The sequence below is a fragment of the Cetorhinus maximus genome, chromosome 13 (assembly GCF_964194155.1).
Source record: "Cetorhinus maximus chromosome 13, sCetMax3.hap1.1, whole genome shotgun sequence".
In the NCBI taxonomy this organism is placed as follows: domain Eukaryota; kingdom Metazoa; phylum Chordata; class Chondrichthyes; order Lamniformes; family Cetorhinidae; genus Cetorhinus; species Cetorhinus maximus.
Genome location: NC_135891.1, coordinates 19,831,364 through 19,851,137, shown reverse-complemented (window position 1 = coordinate 19,851,137; position 19,774 = coordinate 19,831,364). Strand labels below are relative to the sequence as shown.

Here is a 19,774-nt window from a genome sequence, read left to right as displayed (position 1 = left end):
CTAACAAAGCATTGTAAAGCATAGCATGTCTGTCAGGTTCTGCTTAATACTAAAAATGGCCCATTGTTCAATGGAAAACAGTGTAGAAGTCTGCTTTGCGGAGGAGTTGGGTGGTACTGTTGGTTAATCAATGACCTTTCATCCCTGGAATTAGGGTTGCCAAACTTCCCAAAAGGGCTGGGAATCTCCTGGAATTGGTGTTAATCTCCCAGTGGCCAAAGAAGGCCTTTCGGGAGATCTTAAAACAATATTTAACGCTGGCGCCATTGAGTGAGTTGGGCCAGTTTGCTCCACAAGCATCATCTGTGGTGCTGGCTGGGAAATATAGTCTCTCTATCCCTGAGTGGAGGTGCGCAGACTACAGCACCCAGAGGACACTACGGCTGGGGAGGGCGGGGAGAGTGGTGAACGTTACTTGTCAAGAGAACGTCAGAGGGTGAGTGTAGCAGATGGATATGGCTGTGACAAAAGGCAAGTAGCTCAATTGAGATTGAGATTATCTTGTTGCTGATGTTTCCAGTATCTGTCCCCACCCACTACCCAAATTTTGCGCATCGACAGCAGTAAGAGGAGGTTGGGCAGCATTTGCATTTACGTATCTCTGTTCATAGCCAACTCACAGAGCCCGCTCGCACCATGCCTCTGGGTTCCGTGACATCACTTCTGCTGACGTCTCCCGGAATATGTCTAGCCAGAGTTGGCAACCCATCTGGAATCTGAGTTCAAATCCAGACTAGGCTGATGGAATGGAAGTCTTTTTAATCTGTTGTCTATAAAGACCTAATGTGAATGCTAATTAGCAATCATATCCTGAGACGCTAAGTTGTCTGGTGTGGGGAATAAAAAAAAAATGTTGCAATGGGGCTCTTGAGGTTGAGGGCTGAAGCATGTCTGGTAGAAAAGTGGAGTGAAACTTGACTCTGCATCTAAATGTACTTACTAAACCTCTCCTGGGAATGCTTGACAGTGAGTATTAAAAAAAAAATCCACTTTGTTGACCATAACATACTTTTGTCAATCACACAGATACAGGATTAGAACATAATATCGTAGAAAGTAATTGAGTTGGAGCCTACGCTTTTTGCTGCTTTCTTACCTTTTGAATGGTTTGCTATTACAGGAAGTTTATTGGATTTCCTTAAAGGCGAGATGGGAAAATATTTGAGGCTTCCACAGCTGGTTGATATGGCTGCTCAGGTTGGTGCTAACCTATTACTGATATAAAAAAAAATGCATGATTTTTAAATGTCCTATAGATCCTTATGGGATTTGTTTTTTAATGCATAATATTATCGATAGCATGATGATCTAATGATAAGCATCTCCTACAGCAGACCTCAATACTTTGGGGTCAATCCACCCATAATCACATTTACCCTAAACATCTGAAAGTAGCTGGAGGGCATCTGGGTTAAGTAGCTCCAACTCAGCTGCTGTTACTGGGGCAAGGGGAAAAAAAAAACCTATGAATGTGGCCACGGTTTTTCCTGAATTCAAACGTCAATGTTAAGTAAAGCACTTCTCTGTAAAGCTTACTGCAGTTACCATTGTGCGTTTAATTTATTTTTATATTTGAAACTCCATTGCATTTGGTTAATTTTGCAGATAGCTGTCGGTAAGTGTAATGGATGCAAATGTCAAGACTTGTTTTAAGTGCTCCTCGTGCTCCGTGTCGGAAGCCGGGGACATTTCCAGTGCCCGGGACCAGCATGTGTGCAGGAAGTGTGCCCAGCTGCAGCTCCGGGAAGCTCGGGTTTCAGAGCTGGAATGGCGGCTGGGGACACTGTGGAGCATCCGCGAGTCTGAGAGCATCGTGGATAGCACGTTTAGAGAGGTGGTCACACTGCAGCTGAAGGGACTTGAGGAAGGAAGGGAATGGGCGACCACCAGGCAGTCCAAGAGAAACAGGCAGGTAGTTCAGGAGTCCCCTGGGGTCCCGCTCGCAAATCGGTATTCCGTTTTGGAGGCTGATGAGGGCGCTGGTTCCTCCAGGGACTACAGACTGAGCCAAGCTTCTGGCACCACAAGCAGCCTGTCTGTACAGGAGGGGAGGAAGAGAGGAAGAGCAATAGTAATAGGGGATTCTATAGTCGGGGAACAGATAGGCACTACTGCGGCCGTCAATGTGAGTCCAGGATGATATGATGCCTCCCTGGTACCAGGGTCCAGGATGTCACTGAACAGCTGCAGGGCATCCTGAAGGGGGAGGGTGATAAGGCAGAGGTCATGGTACATGTTGGTACCAATGACATAGGTAGAAAGAGGGATGAGGTCTTGCATCAAGAATTCAGGGAATTAGGCAGTAGACTAAAAAGCAAGACCTCTCGGGTTGTAATCTCTGGATTATTCCCAGTGCCACATGCTAGTGAGCTCAGAAATAGGAGAATAGCACAGATGAATACGGGGCTTAAGAGTTGGTGCAGGAAGGAGGGTTTTAGATTCCTGGATCACTGGGACGGTTTCTGGGGAAGGTGGGACCTGCACAAGCGGGACGGTCTACATCTGAATCAGAGCGAGACTAACATCCTTTCGGGCATGTTTGCTAGTTCTGTTGGGAGGAGTTTAAACTAATTCAGCAGGGGGAGGGGACACAGAATGTTAGCAGAATAGAGACACATCATAATACAGTAAAACAATCAAGTCAGAGGGAGCACAGCTGCAATAATCTTCAAGGGAGTAAGGCAAGGCTGGATGGCCTTTACTTTAATGCCAGGAGTATTACAGGTAAAACGGATGAGTTAAGGGAGAGGATTGACACGTGGTATTGTGATATAGTAGCCATCACTGAGATGATTGAGGGAGGGGCAGGATTGGCAGCTCAACATTCTGGGATGTAGAACCTTCAGGCGAGACAGGAGAGGGGGTAAAAGAGGAGGAGGCATTGCATTGTTAGTTAAGGAATCAGTTACTGCAGTAATGGGGAGATGATAACTTGGAGTGGGCATCGAATGAAGCTTTGTGGGTAGAGCTTCGGAATAAAAAAGGGGCAGCCACATTATTAGGTGTTTATTATAGGCGCGAAATTGAGGAGCAACTATGTGCACAATTTGTGGAGGTGTGTAAAAACAATAACAATAGGGTAATTATATTAGGTGATTTCAACTTTCCCAACATTAATTGGGATAGACATAGTGTTAAGGGCTTGGATGGAGTGGATTTCTTGAAATGTGTACAAGAGAACTTTTTAGGTCAATATGTAGAGGGTCCAACAGGGGACGGCGCAGCGCTGGACCTAATTCTGGGGAATGAAGCCGGACAGGTGGCTGAGGTGGTGGCGGGAGAGCATTTTAGCGATAGCGACCACAACATGGTACAGTTTAAGTTTGTTACGGACAAAGAAATCGACAAGTTGCAAAAAAATATTTTGGATTGGGGGAGAGTGGATTTTAGTAAAATAAGGCAGGATCTGGCCAAGGTAGACTGGGAACAGTTACTTGTGGGGAAATCTACAGAGGAGCAGTGGGGGGTGTTCAAAAAGGAAATGGGGAGGGTACAGGCTCAACATGTTCCCTCTAGGGTGATAGGAAGGAGTAACAAGCCCAGAGAACCATGGGTAACCAGAGATATTCAGGTTACGATGAGAAGGAAAAGAGAGGCTTTTAGCAGGTACAAGGGGAAGCAAATCAGCTGAGGCATTAGTGGAGTACAGAAAGTGCAGGGTGGAGCTTAAAAAAGCAATTAGGAGAGCAAAGAAGGGATATGAGGAAACTCTGGCTGGTAAAAGTAGAGAAAATCCCATGATATTCTATAAGTATATCAATGGGAAGAGGATAACCAGGGAAAGAGTAGGACCCATAAGGGACCAAGGGGGCAATCAATGGGTGGAGCCAGAGGACATCGGTAGACTGTTGAGTGAATACTTCACATCCGTCTTCATCCAAGAGAATGAGGATGAGGGTATCGAACTCAGGGAGAGAGATTGCGAGGTTCTTAAGCAAATTGATATAGGGAATGACAAGGTATTGGAGGTGTTGGCAGGCTTAAAAGTGGACAAATCTCCAGGTCCGGATGATTTGTGTCCCAGACTGCTGAGGGAGGCAAGGGAGGAGATCGCGGGGACTCTGACCCAAATTTTTAATTCCTCTCTGGCCACAGAGGAGGTGCCAGAGGACTGGAGAACAGCTAATGTGGTTCCACTATTTAAGAAGTGTTGTAGAGATAAGCCAGGGAACTACAGGCCAGTGAGTCTCATGTCAGTGGTAGGGAAACTATTGGAGAAATTTCTGAAGGAGAATATCTATCTCCACTTGGAGAGGCGAGGTTTGATCAGAGATAGTCAGCACGGCTTTTTCAGAGGAAGGTCATGCCTAACAAATTTGATTGAATTTTTTGAGGAGGTGACCAGGTGTGTCGGTGAGGGTAGTGCAGTTGATGTAGTTTATATGGATTTCAGCAAAGCGTTTGACAAGGTCCCACATGGGAGACTTATAAAGAAGGCAAAGGCACATGGGATACAGGGTAATTTGATAAGGTGGATTCAAAATTGGCTTAGTTGTAGGAGGCAGAGGGTGATGACAGAAGGATGCTTTAGTGACTGGAAGCCAGTGTCCAGTGCCATACCACAGGGATCTGTGCTCGGTCCCCTATTATTTGTCATTTATATAAATGACATAGATGACCACGTAGGGGGTAGGATTAGTAAATTTGCAGATGACACAAAAATTGGCTAGGTGGTTAACAGTGAGGTTGAGTGTCTTGGGCTACAGGGAGATATAGACGGGATGGTTAAATGGGCAGATAAGTGGCAGATGGAATTTAACCTTGAAAAGTGTGAGGTGATACACTTTGGAAGGAGTAATTTGACAAGGAAGTATTCAATGAACAGCATGGCACTAGGAAGTTCTGAGGAACAAAGGGACCTTGGCGTGTGTGTCCATAGATCTCTGAAGGCGGAGGGGCATGTTAGTGGGGTGGTGAAAAAGGCATATGGGACACTTGCCTTTATCAGTCGAGGCATAGATTACAAAAGTAGGGAGGTCATGTTGGAGTTGTGTAGAACCTTGGTGAGGCCACAGCTGGAGTACTGTGTGAAGTTCTGGTCGCCACATTATAGGAAGGATGTGATTGCACTGGAGGGGGTGCAGGGGAGAATCATCAGGATGTTGCCTGGGATGAAACATTTAAGTTATGAAGAGAGGTTGGATAGACTTGGGTTGTTTTCATTGGAGCAGAGAAGACTGAGGGGCGACCTGATCGAGGTGTACAAGATTATGAGGGGCATGAACAGGGTGGATACGGAGCAGTCACAAGTTGAAGGGTCAGTCACAAAGGGGCATAAGTTCAAGGTGAGGGGCAGGAGGTTTAGGGGGGATGTGAGGAAAAACTTTTTTACCCAGAGAGTGGTGACGGTCTGGAATGCACTGCTTGTGAGGGTGGTGGAGGCGGGTTGCCTCGCATCCTTTAAAAAGTACCTGGATGAGCACTTGGCACGTCATAACATTCAAGGCTATGGGCCAAGTGCTGGTAAATGGGATTAGGGTAGGTAGGTCACGTGTTTCTTACGTGTCAGTGCAGACTCGATGGGCCGAAGGGCCTCTTCTGCACTGTGATTCTGTGATTATCTCAAAGTAGAAAACTTTGACTTCAGTCTGCATCTAATTTGTTTAATGAGCAAGGCTTTCCTCATTATCCAAGTGAGCCCATGATTTTAAAATAAAAGGCTATTTCTATAGAGAATGTTAACCGCCACCTCATCCTTATGAGTGAGTTCAAAGACAGTTTGAGTGTTAGTCGAGGCTTGGTTGGCAGCAACGTCTTAAAATTGAGGCAGAGCAGTGGCAAAGAAGGAAAGAAAAGGAAGTAAATCCTGCACTCCGGATCCCACTACCTCATGGGACAACCTGTCCCCATGTGCCCAAAGATCTATGTTTTCAGAATCAGCCTGTTCAGTCACATGAAGACCCATGGCAGAAACCCGCGACGCTGAGTGGATGTCATCCTTGAATCGAGGAACGGCTAATGATGATGACAAGTTGGTAGCATTCTCCTCTCCGAGTCTCAAGGTTCAAGTCCTACTCCATGGCTTGAGCACAAAAATCAAGGCCGTCACTCCAGTGCAGTACTGAGAGGGTGCTGCACTGTCAAAGATGCCATCTTTTGAATGAGATGATAAAACTGAGGTCATATCTTCCTATCCTGGTGGCTGTAAAAGACATGGCACTATTTAAAAGAAGAGCAAGTGAATTATCCCTGGTGTCCTGGCCAATATTTTTCTCTCAATCAACATCACTAAAAACACATTATCTGGTCATTATTTGTGCCTTAACCCCAACAAGTGCACAATTGCTGACATCTGCTTTGCTTGAAACAAATTGGTCCCTCCCAATATGTCACTGAATGACATCGCCACCCAACATCATAACACCATTAAAGAATTGAACGTATTTACCAAGGGAGCTCGAAAATGGGACGTACACATCAGTTCTATTGTTAAATGAGCTAACAGCATAAGCAGCAAGTGAAAGACAGAGCTAAGTGATCCCGCAATCAACAGATTAGATTTAAGCTGTGTAGTCTTGCCACATCTGGTCGTGAATGCTGGTGGACAATTAAGCTCACTGGAAGAGACGCTCCATAAATATTCCCATCCTCAATGATGGAGGAGTCCAGCACATCAGTGCAAAAGATAAGGCTGAAGCATTTGCTGCAATCTTCGGCCAGAAGTGCCGAGTGGATGATCCATCTCAGCCTCCTCCGGAGGTCCCCAGCATCGCAGATGCCAGTCTTCAGCTAATTTGATTCATTCCCCATGATATCAAGAAAGAGCTGCAGGCTCCAGAACTGGCCGTGCCCCTAGCCAAGCTGTTCCAGTGCAGCTACAACACTGGCATCTACCCATTGTGTGGAAAATTGCCCAGGTATGTCTTGTACACAAAAAGCAGGACAAATCCAACCCAGCCAACTTCCGCCCCATCAGTATAATCTCAATCATCAGTAAAGTAATGGAAGGAGTGATCAACAGTGCTATCAAGCTGCATTTGCTTAGCAATAACCTGCTCATTGACGCCCAGTTTGGGTTCCGTCAGGGTCACTCAGCTTCTGACCTCGTTACAGCCTTGGTTCAAACATGGACAAAAGAGCTGAACTCGAGAGGTGAGGTGAGAGTGACTGCCCTTGACATCAAGGCAGCATTTGACCAAGTGTGGCATCAAGGAGCCCTAGCAAAACTGGAGTCAATGGGAATCAGGGGGAAAACTTTCCACTGGTTGGAGTCATACCCAGCACAAAGGAAGATGGTTGTGGTTGTTGGAGGCCAGTCATCTCAGCCCCAGGACATCACTGCAGGAGTTCCTCAGGGTAGGTTCCTAGGCCCAACCATCTTCAGCTGCTTCATCAATGACCGACCTTCCATCATAAGGTCAGAAGTGAAAATGTTCGCTGATGATTGCACAATGTACAGCACCATTTGTGACTCCTCAGATACTGAAGCAGTCCATGTCCAAATGCAGCAAGACCTGGACAATATCCAGGCTTGGGCTGACATGTGGCAAGTAATACTTGCGCCACAGAAGTGCCAGGCAATGACCATCTCCAACAAGAGAGAATCTAACCATTGCCCCTTTGACATTCAATGGCATTACCATCACTGAATCCCCCACTATCAACATCCTGGGGGTTACCAGTGACCAGAAACTGAACTGGACTAGCCATATAAATACTGTGACTACAAGAGCAGGTCAGAGACTAGGAATCCTGCAGTGAGTAACTCACCTCCTGACTCCCCAGAACCTGTCCACCATCTATGAGGCAGAAGTCAGGAGTGTGATGGAATACTCCCCACTTGCCTGGATGAGTGCAGCTCCCACAACACTCAAGAAGCTTGACACCATCCAGGACAAAGCAACCCACTTGATTGGCACCACATCCACAAACATTCGCTCCCTCCACCACTAACGCACAGTAGCAGCAGTGTGTACCATCTACAAGAGGCACTGCAGGAATTCACCAAGGCTCCTTAGACAGCACCTTCCAAACCACGACCACTACCATTTAGAAGCACAAGGGCAGCAGATACATGGGAACACCACCACCTGGAAGTTACCCTGCAAGTCGCATACCATCCTGATTTGGAAATATAGCGCTGTTCCTTCACTGACGCTGGGTCAAACTCCCTTCCTAACAGCACTGTGGGTGTACCTACACTTAATGAACTGCAGCGGTTCAAGAAGGCAGCTCACTGCCAGCTTCTCAAGGGCAACTAGGTTTGGGCAATAAATGCTGGCCCAGCTAGCGAAGCCCACATCCCATGAACGAATAAAAAAAAACCATCTGTACATGCTTTGAAAACTGAAATACCATTCCCTCTCAAGCGATGATCTTGTAACCATTTTCACATCTTTTATTCGCCCTGTATTGGAGTACGGGACACCTGTGTGGTTGAGTTGAATCACAAAGCAGTAATGTAAAACCATTTGGACACGTAATGTTGACTGTTTATCTCAAAGTGCAGCTGAATGTTGAACAGTTTTCCAGAGGGAGAGGGCAGTTGAGTTCAGATAGAAAAAAATATAAAGCCAGACCAAGCCTTAATATTTGTCTACGTCAGAGAAAATGTCCCAAAATAAATTGGTATTCTCTTCTGTAACTGGATTTGAGTCATTCTGAAGAGCAGGATCTTGAGTTACCCCTTGGCATTAATTAAAAATATGTTACAGATTTTTCTTCAATGTTTTCTGTAAACAGTTACTCTTTCTTCTACCTTTTAGATTGGTGGCAGGTAGTTAGTGTTGAAGCTCATGGAATAAGGCACCACTGCAGCCTTCCTGGTCTGTATGACTCACAGAATTTACCTACTAATATATTGGGGGAGCTCCTAAGCTTCATGTTTTCTGAAATAAATGGACTTGAGCCACTTTGGGATTTCAAAGGGTAAAACTGCCCTCAGATTCACTAATGGGCATTAATGGAATCAACTGGATGAGAATGTGGAAGCAGAAGAGTCACATTTATCCAGTAAATGCTGCTATTCAAAGGCTGATATGAGATGCATTAAGGCATGGTAGAGCCCAGCTTGTTTAATCAATTGCCTGTAAGTGCTAAAGACTGTCATAAACTGTAGAGCTATAAAATGTTTGTTCTCCAGTCCTGCTGTTATGCTGATGCTGAGATGCACCTGCACAAGGATTATAGCAATACTATACAAAATATTCCAGAAAAGAATATATTGTATAAATAGCAATGGGTCAGTTAGTTCTTAATGTTTTGCTGTGCACTTGAAGCAGGTGGTATTTCTTTACCAGTAAATCATTCTATCACCTCCATCTAAGCTGGAATTATTTCATATGTTTGCCAAAAAAGTATGCTGCTTTCCAATACCTGACCAACGCTAAATATATGTAAGAATGCTTTTACTTCCTCCTCCCAGCTTAATCACATGCTGGTTACTATTTTTCTTGTTGCTGTCCATGGATGGCTGTCTAAATCAGAGGTGCGGAATTTTACGGCAGCGGGATTTTATGTACCCGCTGAAGTCAATGGGGTTTAGAATGTCTCGCTGCATCTTACAGCCCTGTCCCTGCCGAAACGGGGCTGTAAAATTCTGCTCCATGCACAGCAATATTCAAATTATTGTTCGTAAAGCTTCATACCATGACCTGCATGTATTTACAAGCACGTTATAAAATTTTGTCCCCAAAACTTGATAGCAATTCTTCCTTTTGCACATAGATGCACAGGTTTGTCTTGCATCAGGCTTTTCACGTACTTTTCTGTGTCCCCAGTGAGGGAGGGACACTCGGTTTACGTGTTTCAGGTTTCACAACACTGCAGCAGGTGCCACCTCTCTAGAACATTAGAAGTGACACCAGAAAGTGAACAAAAATGTGATTCTCCTCCATTTTCTATGTGTTGAATTCAATGCTGTATTGCTCCTGATTTTACAGATCGCAGCTGGCATGGCGTATGTAGAAAGGATGAATTATGTTCACAGAGATTTACGAGCAGCTAACATTCTAGTGGGTGAAAGCCTCGTGTGTAAGGTTGCCGACTTTGGCCTGGCTCGATTGATTGAAGACAATGAATACACAGCCCGGCAAGGTTAGTGCCGGATGAGTAAAAGTTTGTGTAACTGAAATATCCCACCAGGATCAAATAGCCGGAGTTCATAGTTTTGGGAGATTATGGATGTGCGCAGTGTAACATAATATAGGATCTGAGATTCATGCTTTCGGACAGTCATGTCCCCTAATACACAGTTAAGAACCTCCCGATCATTGGGTCCAGGATTTTATAATAACACACGATGTTTCATTGATCCTGGCTTCCAGTCTAAAAAAAAAAGCACCCTCAATCAAAGCAATGTGAATTTTCCATTGCTCAAATGTGCCTCTTTGTCTGAGATTCCCCATTTATTGTTTGTCCTCTCGACTCACCCAAATCCACTTGATTGAGGCTGTAAGGTAATCTTGTGCATAAGTGTGGAAATAGGAAATTTTCACTCGTTCCGCGTGTCTGGCCTGGATTCAAACACTGACCCCCAGGGGGATAAACCAGTCTTGTCTCATATTGTTTTCTTTCTCTTGGTTTTTCCCTCAGCTCTTTCTACTACAATTTTTGACTGCACTGTGCTTAATCGGATCTGGTTGGTTAATACGCCAGATGGAAAAGCTGAATTTTTATTTCCACTAGCCTCAAGGCTACAGCCGCACTAAACTAGATAAAGTCGCACATTGCTTCAAGCCACAATTCGCCTTGTTCCAATGACCTGATCTTATCAGGATTTCACTGCGTAAAATGAAATGAATTATTAAAAACCTTGTGGATTCGGCAACTGTATTTCGTATAGGCCCAACTAATCTCTCAAAAAAAAAGCAGATGATAGTGATTGCTGAAAAAAAATCAAATTGTATGAAACAACGGAAAAAAAAAAATGCTGGTTTCCGTTAAGGAGAATCAATAATTAAAAATAAAATAAACATTGAGAATCTGGACAGTATATTGTAGAATTTATTTCTCCCTCAGCTTTGGTGATGTCCTGCACATCTTGATATTTAGTCGTACACCCTGAACCAAACTCTGTATATCCAACAAATAAAGTTTAACGGAAAAAATACAGATTCCAGAATGGCACTACCTTTATATAAAAAGAGTATAGCTGCATTTCTCTTTCTTGCTCCATATCAGCAGTGAACCCTATAGGTGCTCAAAGAGGGCAAAATAAATATTGTGCAAATAGGACTGAGTGACCTGGTTTCTAGTACCTGTTTACCAAGTCTTGGGGGCTGCAGATTGGCTGCCTCTGAGCTAGAAGATTAAAGGTTCAAACACTGATCCAGTACTTGAGCACATCAACACTCCAAAGTAATAATGAGGAGTGCTGAATTGTCAGAGGTACCATCCTTTGGATTAGATGTTAAACCAACGCCCATCTGCCTATTCTCATATTTTTGGGTGGAAGTTAAAAATCATATTGAAAAAAAATACTTATGCGTTCCCAATCATTTTCTTTATTCATTTGCTTGCATTTGATACAGGTGCCAAATTCCCAATCAAATGGACAGCTCCTGAAGCTGCACTGTATGGGCGCTTTACCATAAAATCAGACGTGTGGTCATTTGGAATTCTAATGACCGAACTAGCTACAAAGGGAAGAGTGCCATATCCAGGTAAACTCCAAATTACAAAATTGCTTACTTGTTACTTTCACACTAACCTATAATCCTGAAAGCAGCATATTGTGCTGGCTACAGTATTTATGATACCAGTCCCCATCGCTTATAGCTGGTGTGTAGGTGTTGCCATGATTTGCCTGCTGTACATGGAGGATGATAAAACCAACAGGAAGTACCCTTATTTATAAAAAGAAAGCACAAAATCTCCCTTAGCAACTGTCTCTTCTAATTGGTAATAGTTGTAGCCAGAATCTCCTCATTAACTTTAACAAACTGATTGAAGCTGCTTAAAGACCCAATTTTGCTCGACATGAACGCAGCCTTTAAAATTTGGAAAGTGCAGGGTAAGCACTCATTGAATTGTCCAAAATAGTTGCCATGTTTAATGCATTATAAACACTGCCTTTGTACTTGACTCATGGTAATGTCAAATGGTCAGCGCTATTTGCTTGCTGCAGGCAGGCAGCTACCTGTGCTAAGCATGGTTGGTGTAAGAGACGGACCTATAATCTCCACAGAGTGCTATACTAAAACCACTGGATAGAACTAATCCAACGAAATAGCAGAGGAGTAACAACACCTGAACTGAGTTGTAATATGGTAGTTCTGCACCCTCCCTGTTCATACCATGGCTCTGGCCAATTGGCTGGGGTGTGCAATATTACTCAGGGGAGAATTGTTTGTTTTTAAAAAAATATTTTGGCTGCAATTTAAAATGTGCATCTACCAATGTACGAAAAAGGTGGACAAGGAAAGACAAGCTAATCCATCGAACTTGCCCCACACAGTAATCATGATCCACCCACCAGCAACCATGTCATATTCAGGTCCTAGTTGGCTGAGCTAACTGTTTGAGTTGTAATGTGTTAATTTCAGATTTTGAATTTTTTGAATAGTAATGATTTATGGGCAAAGCCATTGCTGTGCAATATTCACTCAGATTTGGGTGGCATGGGAATGCACATAAATGAAAGAAAAGTTACTCTGAATTAATTGCTTATGTGTTTCGAGTTCTTGTGGTTTTCAATTCCATTCATTTATTACTGATTGATGCTAACTTTAAACATACGTGATGCCATAAAATTTGTGTTATGGCAATAAATCTGAAGGAGTAACATTGTCATTAAAGGTAATGATTGTGTGAGTAATCCACTCCTTGATGCTGCGCAGGTGATTGCAAAGGCTGATCATAGGTTGCTTGGATTCAGGCCAAAGTGTTTCCCAACTGCAAACCACTCCGAGTCGCACCTAAACTTCTGCTGATCTGAGACCAGAACCCGACCTCTCCCATCTAACAACTTTTTCACACCAACCACGCATTTTTAATGTGTAAATATTCTTGTGAATCAGAAATGTGTTGTATAAAAGGTGCCCGAGGAAAGATTGGGATGGGGGGGGTTTAGCTTAGTTTTACAGTTGGTGAAGTAAGTAAAGGTCTGAAGTTCTTCAAATATGTGCATAATGTGCAGAACCCTCTGCTCTCACTGGTGCCAAGCTTGGAGGCGGGAAGGGCATGTATTTAGGTGAGTTGGTGGCATACCAGAACCCCACCGCCTTACCACTTCCGCCAGAATTAAAGTTCTGGGTGGGAAGGCCCGTGGGTGGCCTTCTCACCCCGCCACCAATTGAGGTCCTCAAGTGGCAAATTAATGACCACTTAAGGGGTGTATCCCACCGCTGCTGGTATTAACCCAACTGTAGGCAGGCCTGTCACCATGCGATGTGCACAACAGCTAAAATCATGTGGCAAGCTTGTCAGCTCCGGGGAGGGATGGGTTCCCTTGATCAAAGGCATTCAGTGCCTAATCGAGGGATGCAACATCAGGAAGAGGGGGCCTGCTGAGAGCCACCTCCTGTCCTCGCTGCTGACCCCCCCACCACCATGCACCCCTGTCCCTGTGACCTCTGCCCTGTGAAACACCCCCTCCTCCCCCATCTATGGCCTGGATCGCTCTACAATCCTGGGACTCTGATGCCTGTCCTTCCTGCAGCAACCATGGCCTTCCTAGTTGCGCTGCTGAGCACAAGAGCTGCCGGCCCTCTGATTGGCTGCTGGCTCTCGGTAGGCAAGACTCTCTCTTCCCCCACCCCCCTGCCCAGGGTCTTGATTCCAGTCAAAGGCCCACTGCTGGCCTCGCCACTTCCTGATTGGTTCAGAAAAGAGGCAGCGCGGGTCTCTTGCTGTCTGTAGAGCCCTGGCGCCATGACGAGATTCCATCCCTTGTCATAGTTTGTGTCACCTTTGTTTTATTTGAAATGGTTGCGGAAAGGTTGGGCTGCATTTCAACTATTAGGCACTTTTGGTGTAGCATTAGAGCACAAGTGACTCGCTCACTTCTCCTCTGTACTCTATAATGACTTGGTGCTTTACCTATTTTCTGTCAGTGTCCAGTCTGCTCTGTGCTAGGAATCTGAGCACCCTACTAACTGCTTCATCCAATAAATTGTTGCCTTGTTACATAGCTGACTGAAAGTAACCCTTTAGTTGAGATAGGTTGAATAAATGAAAGAATATGGTTATTGTTCAATTGCTGATGCAAACTGTTGCTTATTTGGCAGGGTTTTTATATTACAGATGAAAATTTGCACTTCCGAATTTCCAGCTTATGAAAAAGATGGTGCTTGTGTTTACATAATGTCTTTATCACGCCTCTCATGATATCTCAAAGTGCTTCATATCCAGTTAATTATTATTTTGAAAAGGAATCACTGGTATATGGATAAGCACAGCAGATCTTTGGCGTACAGCTGAATTTGTGTACCTGGTTACATAGTTAACTGTAAGTGGTCACACGCCTTCCTTCTCCAATCATTGCTTGGAATCTGGACTTCACTCTTGGCCTTCACTCAGGTGGCTCGAGCAGTGACGCAGGTGATTCACATCAGTTTGGCGTAAACCTCTGATGGACATCATCTGTTTATTTTATGAATGAAACAAAAACTAAGCACTTTGATGGGCTAAACATTTAATAGTGTGCACTGAACTGAATCTGGTCAGGCAGTACATACACTGCAATCAGTTCAGATAAATCATCATGATTCAAGGTGAACAGTCTGAATGGAAGGGCAGAGGAGTTGTAGTTTAGTGGTTTTTAGGGCTGCATATGAATGAATTATAGAACAATACATGAGGCTTGTTAAAAGCAAGCTCATGTAACTATTGTTCTTCCCTCTAAGACAGATTATTTCCCAAAAGCAGGCTGCTTGATTATTGAACTCTTATTCTTGTCAATTTGTTTTGATTGGCAGGAATGGTAAATCGGGAGGTGTTGGATCAGGTGGAACGTGGTTATCGAATGCCCTGCCCGCCTGAATGTCCCGACTCTCTTCATGATCTCATGCTTCAGTGTTGGAAGAAGGAGCCAGAAGAGAGGCCGACCTTTGAGTATTTACAGTCCTTCCTAGAAGATTACTTTACTTCCACGGAACCTCAGTACCAGCCTGGAGAAAACCTATAGGCCCAGCCAATACATGCAACACCAGAGACATTGTGCAGCTATAGAATGCAGAAATTCACTAAGCCTAGCTGCACCCAGCCCTTAAATCTGCTTAATAACTGGAATTCCTGTACACTGTGCACTAACTCATTTCTGCATATTGTTTCACAGATTGTATAGCTAATGTTGTTGATGAGGCACTCTAGGTATTTAATTTGCATTTCACCCACCTTTTGATTGGTAAGATTCTGATTAAAGAGGTAATGAAGAGTTTCCTGGTGCAAGCAAAGCAAAGCCAAAACAGCAAACAAGGAATTCTGTCTCCGTAATTACTCTTCAATTGTGTCCAGAGTTTATTGACTGTCCCTTCTGTACTTTAACAGCAAAAACCAAGTCGAGAACAATGCAAGTCTTACTTTCCAGAAGTTATTTTTTTAAAAATTAGGCTTGTAGTTAGAGGAAATATAATAACCCTACCTAGGATTAAAACAAACCCGAATTATATCTTCTGCATGTGGTGCTAGGTTAGTTCATCTAGAAAAAAAAAACATATTTATCTACAATTTACTTAACTGGAAATTGCAACTGCATTCAGATATTTTGCACATTTCCGTTTCATTAATTTGTGGTACAACTTGCCATTGTTACCATCCGATATTATTTATATTTTAATCCATTTTATATGAATCACGGAAAATTGATTCTGATCAATATGGTGGTAAAACCTGAACCGTTTCAGTGTTTTGTGTCTCCCCTGATGTGTATATAATGTTTTGTTTTGATGAGAGGAACTAAAACACTGGTTAAGTTGCCATCTTTTATGACTTGATATAGCAATAATGTGAACAAGCAAGAGAAAATTGTTGTGTTTCTTGAGAAAAAAGTGGGTTGGTTAGTTTACTGCTGTTAGTATTACTCCTGTTGGTTAATTGATGGTGAATTTTGCAACAGTAAGATGTATATCACAGTTTCACTTTTGTAGTCTTTCACTCAGCCCATTGCATTTAGTTGCCCTCAAGACTTCCCTCTGGTGGTCATCCTGAATATGAAATAAATTGTTGTTTTCCAGGCAGAATTACTGAGGTGCCAAACTTCTACTTATCCTTGATACATAATTGATGTCACTATACATGAGATATTTACAGAGAATTATGAGAAATTCTTTTTACAGATAAACAATCCAGCTTCCAATAATTATCTTGCTTATTTTAAAGATAAGTTTTGACCATTGGAATTTCATTGTGTGAATGTTCAAGTATGCGTTTGTATGAAATTCCTTTGTTTGTACCACATGTATGTGGTTAAATTGAGATATTAACCACTTTATTTAAAACCAGTTAAAACTGTTGGAAAAGGAATTTTGTATAAATCAATTAATTAGTCAACATTAATATTTACGCAATGGAATTTCACAGCTTTACATTTTAAGATGTTAAATCTTTCCACAGGCTCGATGTTGCACATTATACTAGAATTGTATATTAGGGCTCCCCCCCTTCCCCTCCCCCTTATTTCCTGCAGCATATTCTAACACATGCTTCATGAAGTGATGCAGATTGGTTTCTGCTTGTGATTGTGAGCCTCTTGGGTGAGCAATGACAACTTGCTTTTATGATCGCCCACTCACTGATGTTAAATATGAGGTGGGGGGAAATGAAAGGACGATAAGCTTCTATTGATTTTCGGTACAAAGATGCATCGGACTGCATTAAAAAAACAAAGATCTTTTATAATGCAACAATGTCAAGATCAGCTTTGTTGATGTCTCTTTAAGAAATCTCTTTTAACTTTATTTGGTACTTGCTGTATCATGGCATTTATAAAGTGACATCTCTATAGTTCTGTTACTATTGGATGCTGTGATAATTTAGAAAAACATACAAGGTCCTAGAACTTCCCAATAAAAATACTCAATATTTTTTTATGGTGAAAACTACTTGATTCCCTTTCATTTTGGTTGTATTAGTCCCTGAATTCCTCTACACTTAACTCCTGTAAAGAATGGTGTTCTAACTGTGCCTCTACCAGTGATTTTTACTATTGATTAAGTTTGTAGACCAGTATCAATACATTGCTTACATGTTAAAAATTGAAGATTGCTTACATGTTAAAAATTGAAGATATTTTCAGTAACTTTGGCTGCAGGTTGGAAAGAACAGACTTTGTCCTTAACTCTTTAGGTGTGTGTAATATTCAATTATACAGTGTTTGAAACAGATGGAGACTTGGCTGAAATAAAAAGCTGATAAAGGATTGTCCCTGTTGAAGTTGAAAATTCCAAACCTCTTTAACCTTGTCATCATATTCAGCCATTTCAACTGAGCAATTTTGCCTGTAAACACATTGAAAGTGAACACTAGCTTACATGCTTTAATGTGGGTTTAAGTCTGAACAGCATACGGCCACCTAAATGAATAATGCATTGAAAGGCTTTTACTTCATCTTCTGACTGTGAGCGAACATTTATCACTGCATGAGTTTACATTTTGGAAAAGTGGGCAAGAAATTGTAAAACCGAAAATACCTGTTAATATTTCCCTGTGAATTCCTAATGTGTGTGAATGATCATTTTGTGCAAAATGAATGTTATTTAACAGCAACTAACTGTATTTAGTGATGCCTCCTACCAGGAATCACAGACGGTTCATTTGTCCTTCCTTCACTGTGAATACAAGACTGTACCGAATCTTGCTTATGTGTATAGAATAAAGCAAAGTGTGTGAGGAGAAGGAATAATAAAATTTGTAATGACTAGGGGTGCAACATTCTTCCTATAAATTGGGGGAGAATTCTAACCTGTTGGGCAAATTAATATAAAGACACTGGAGTCAAGCAGTGGAATAGTTTCAATCTGTCCTTTGTATATAATATACAGTATTAAAAGATTTTAGGGGGAAAATATACTGTTCAAGTTTTGAATTTCAGGCTGCGTAAAACAAAGAAAGAGCTAGTAAAGTGATCATTTTAATAATTTCTTTCCTTTGAATCTCTGGTTTTCTATTACCTATAACGTATACTGAAATGCCATTTTTTCATTTTAAAAAGAATGAATCGTGTATGTAATGCTTTGGTTACTGTGGTACTTTTGACATAGTGTACACATTCCCACAGCCTAAGCAGAGAATATATTGATTTTCAGCTCTGGTTTCTTTTTGATCTTATGTTTTTTTACAAAAGAACTTGCAATCTTTGCATTTTGAAAACCTGAATAAAAGTCACCTTTGTATGTAGTTGCACACATTTATGCTGTGTATAAATTTTTTGTTCAGAATGGAATCTTTTTTGTAATTTGGGGGATGGGGAGGAAGTTCATTTTGCAAGTCCATGTTCCTTTTACTGTGCAATTAAACAAAAATGATTAAACTTATTGATGATATTACTACATTTTTCTACAAATGAACAAAAGCACGAATTGTTTCTCTGCCTGATTGTTGAGGTAATTTATTTTTCCCCATTGAACTGCAGTTGTAAATGCAATGCTAATTTGATTGATGAGCCACATGGTTTATTCGCCCTCCTGCATTCTACAACATCCACTTCCATTGACTTGCGCAAGGCCTGAAAAAGAAGCGATTTAAATTATTGCATGCAAGGAATAAGCAGATTCATAAACCCTTTTAATTGTTGAAAACTTTTGCCCTCACCCTTGCTACATTAACTGATCTGAAGCAGAATGACAGCAGAAACAGACAATTGACTTCAGCATTCTGATTCAGGGAGAGGAAAATTTAGGTACGATCACCAAGCTAGATGATTACCCAACACCATATACTTAAAAGTGTGTGTGTGAACATAGTGTCAGCATAGGATTTTTGTATCCTGCTGCCCCTCAATAATGAAGTTTTCATGTGAATGACGACTATTTGCACAAGGTACTGGGAGATCATCAATGTTTGTGAAACACTACCCCGGCAAGTGTCAATGCACTCAGGAGGGGGAGGACCAAAATTGATCATAACAACTACTTGTATTTATACAGTGTTTTTAATGTACATATATGGGAGGCCACTCAGTCTGTTTAGCTTATCATTGCATAAACGATGTGGCTGCATTATTCGCAGCATTTAACTGGTTCTTGAATAGTTTCAGAGCTTGTCTCCATTAATCTATCTGAGAAATCATTCCAGATAATTGCCCTTTTCATGAAGAGGTGCAACCTAACACCAATTTGGAACTAGTTGTTTACCAATTTGTTTTCTTGTCCTACAGTCTTGATTTGACATGAAATAGTGCTCAGTTTTCTAATCCATTTTATATTTTGCATACCTCAATAAGATGCCATCCTCTTTCATGCCTTCCCTCATCATTCAGTCTCCTGAGACCAGGGATTTGAAATGTTAGTCTGGCTCAGTTGTAGAATGTTTGCCTCTGAACCAGAAGATTACTGGCAGGTATTTTCTGATCCTGCCAGTGGCAGGTATCATCACGGGTGGGGTGGGAAAATTTGGAGAGCAGCCAAACTGACCGGAAAATCCTGCGGCATGAATTTAATCCCAACTTCAGGACCTCGAGCACATAATTTAAGCTAATATTTTAGGGTAGCGCTATGGGAGGGCCGTATTACCATGTGCTACCTTTGGATGGGATATTTAACCAAAATCCTGTCTGTCTGTTCTTGTGAATGTAGAAGGTTCTATAGCATTCACTGTTCAAAGGAAAGTTCTCCTGATGTCCAAGCCAACACTTATCATTCAACCAGTATCGTTAAAATAGATTAACTGATAAATA

General features: G+C 42.3%; 1 protein-coding gene across 2 annotated transcripts in view; it reads left to right on the top strand.

Moving 5' to 3' along the window:
• The window catches only part of LOC144688474 (proto-oncogene tyrosine-protein kinase Src-like), a 170,244-nt gene extending 151,831 nt beyond the window's left edge, over nucleotides 1-18,413 (top strand). For both annotated transcript variants that reach the window (XM_078555072.1, XM_078555071.1), the window contains exons 9-12: nucleotides 1,121-1,197; nucleotides 9,882-10,035; nucleotides 11,472-11,603; nucleotides 14,859-18,413. In XM_078555072.1, the coding sequence (XP_078411198.1) occupies nucleotides 1,121-1,197; nucleotides 9,882-10,035; nucleotides 11,472-11,603; nucleotides 14,859-15,067 (572 nt within the window). In that variant the 3' untranslated portion in view covers nucleotides 15,068-18,413. The remainder of the gene's footprint in view (nucleotides 1-1,120; nucleotides 1,198-9,881; nucleotides 10,036-11,471; nucleotides 11,604-14,858) is intronic.
• The last annotated feature ends 1,361 nt before the right edge of the window (nucleotides 18,414-19,774 follow it).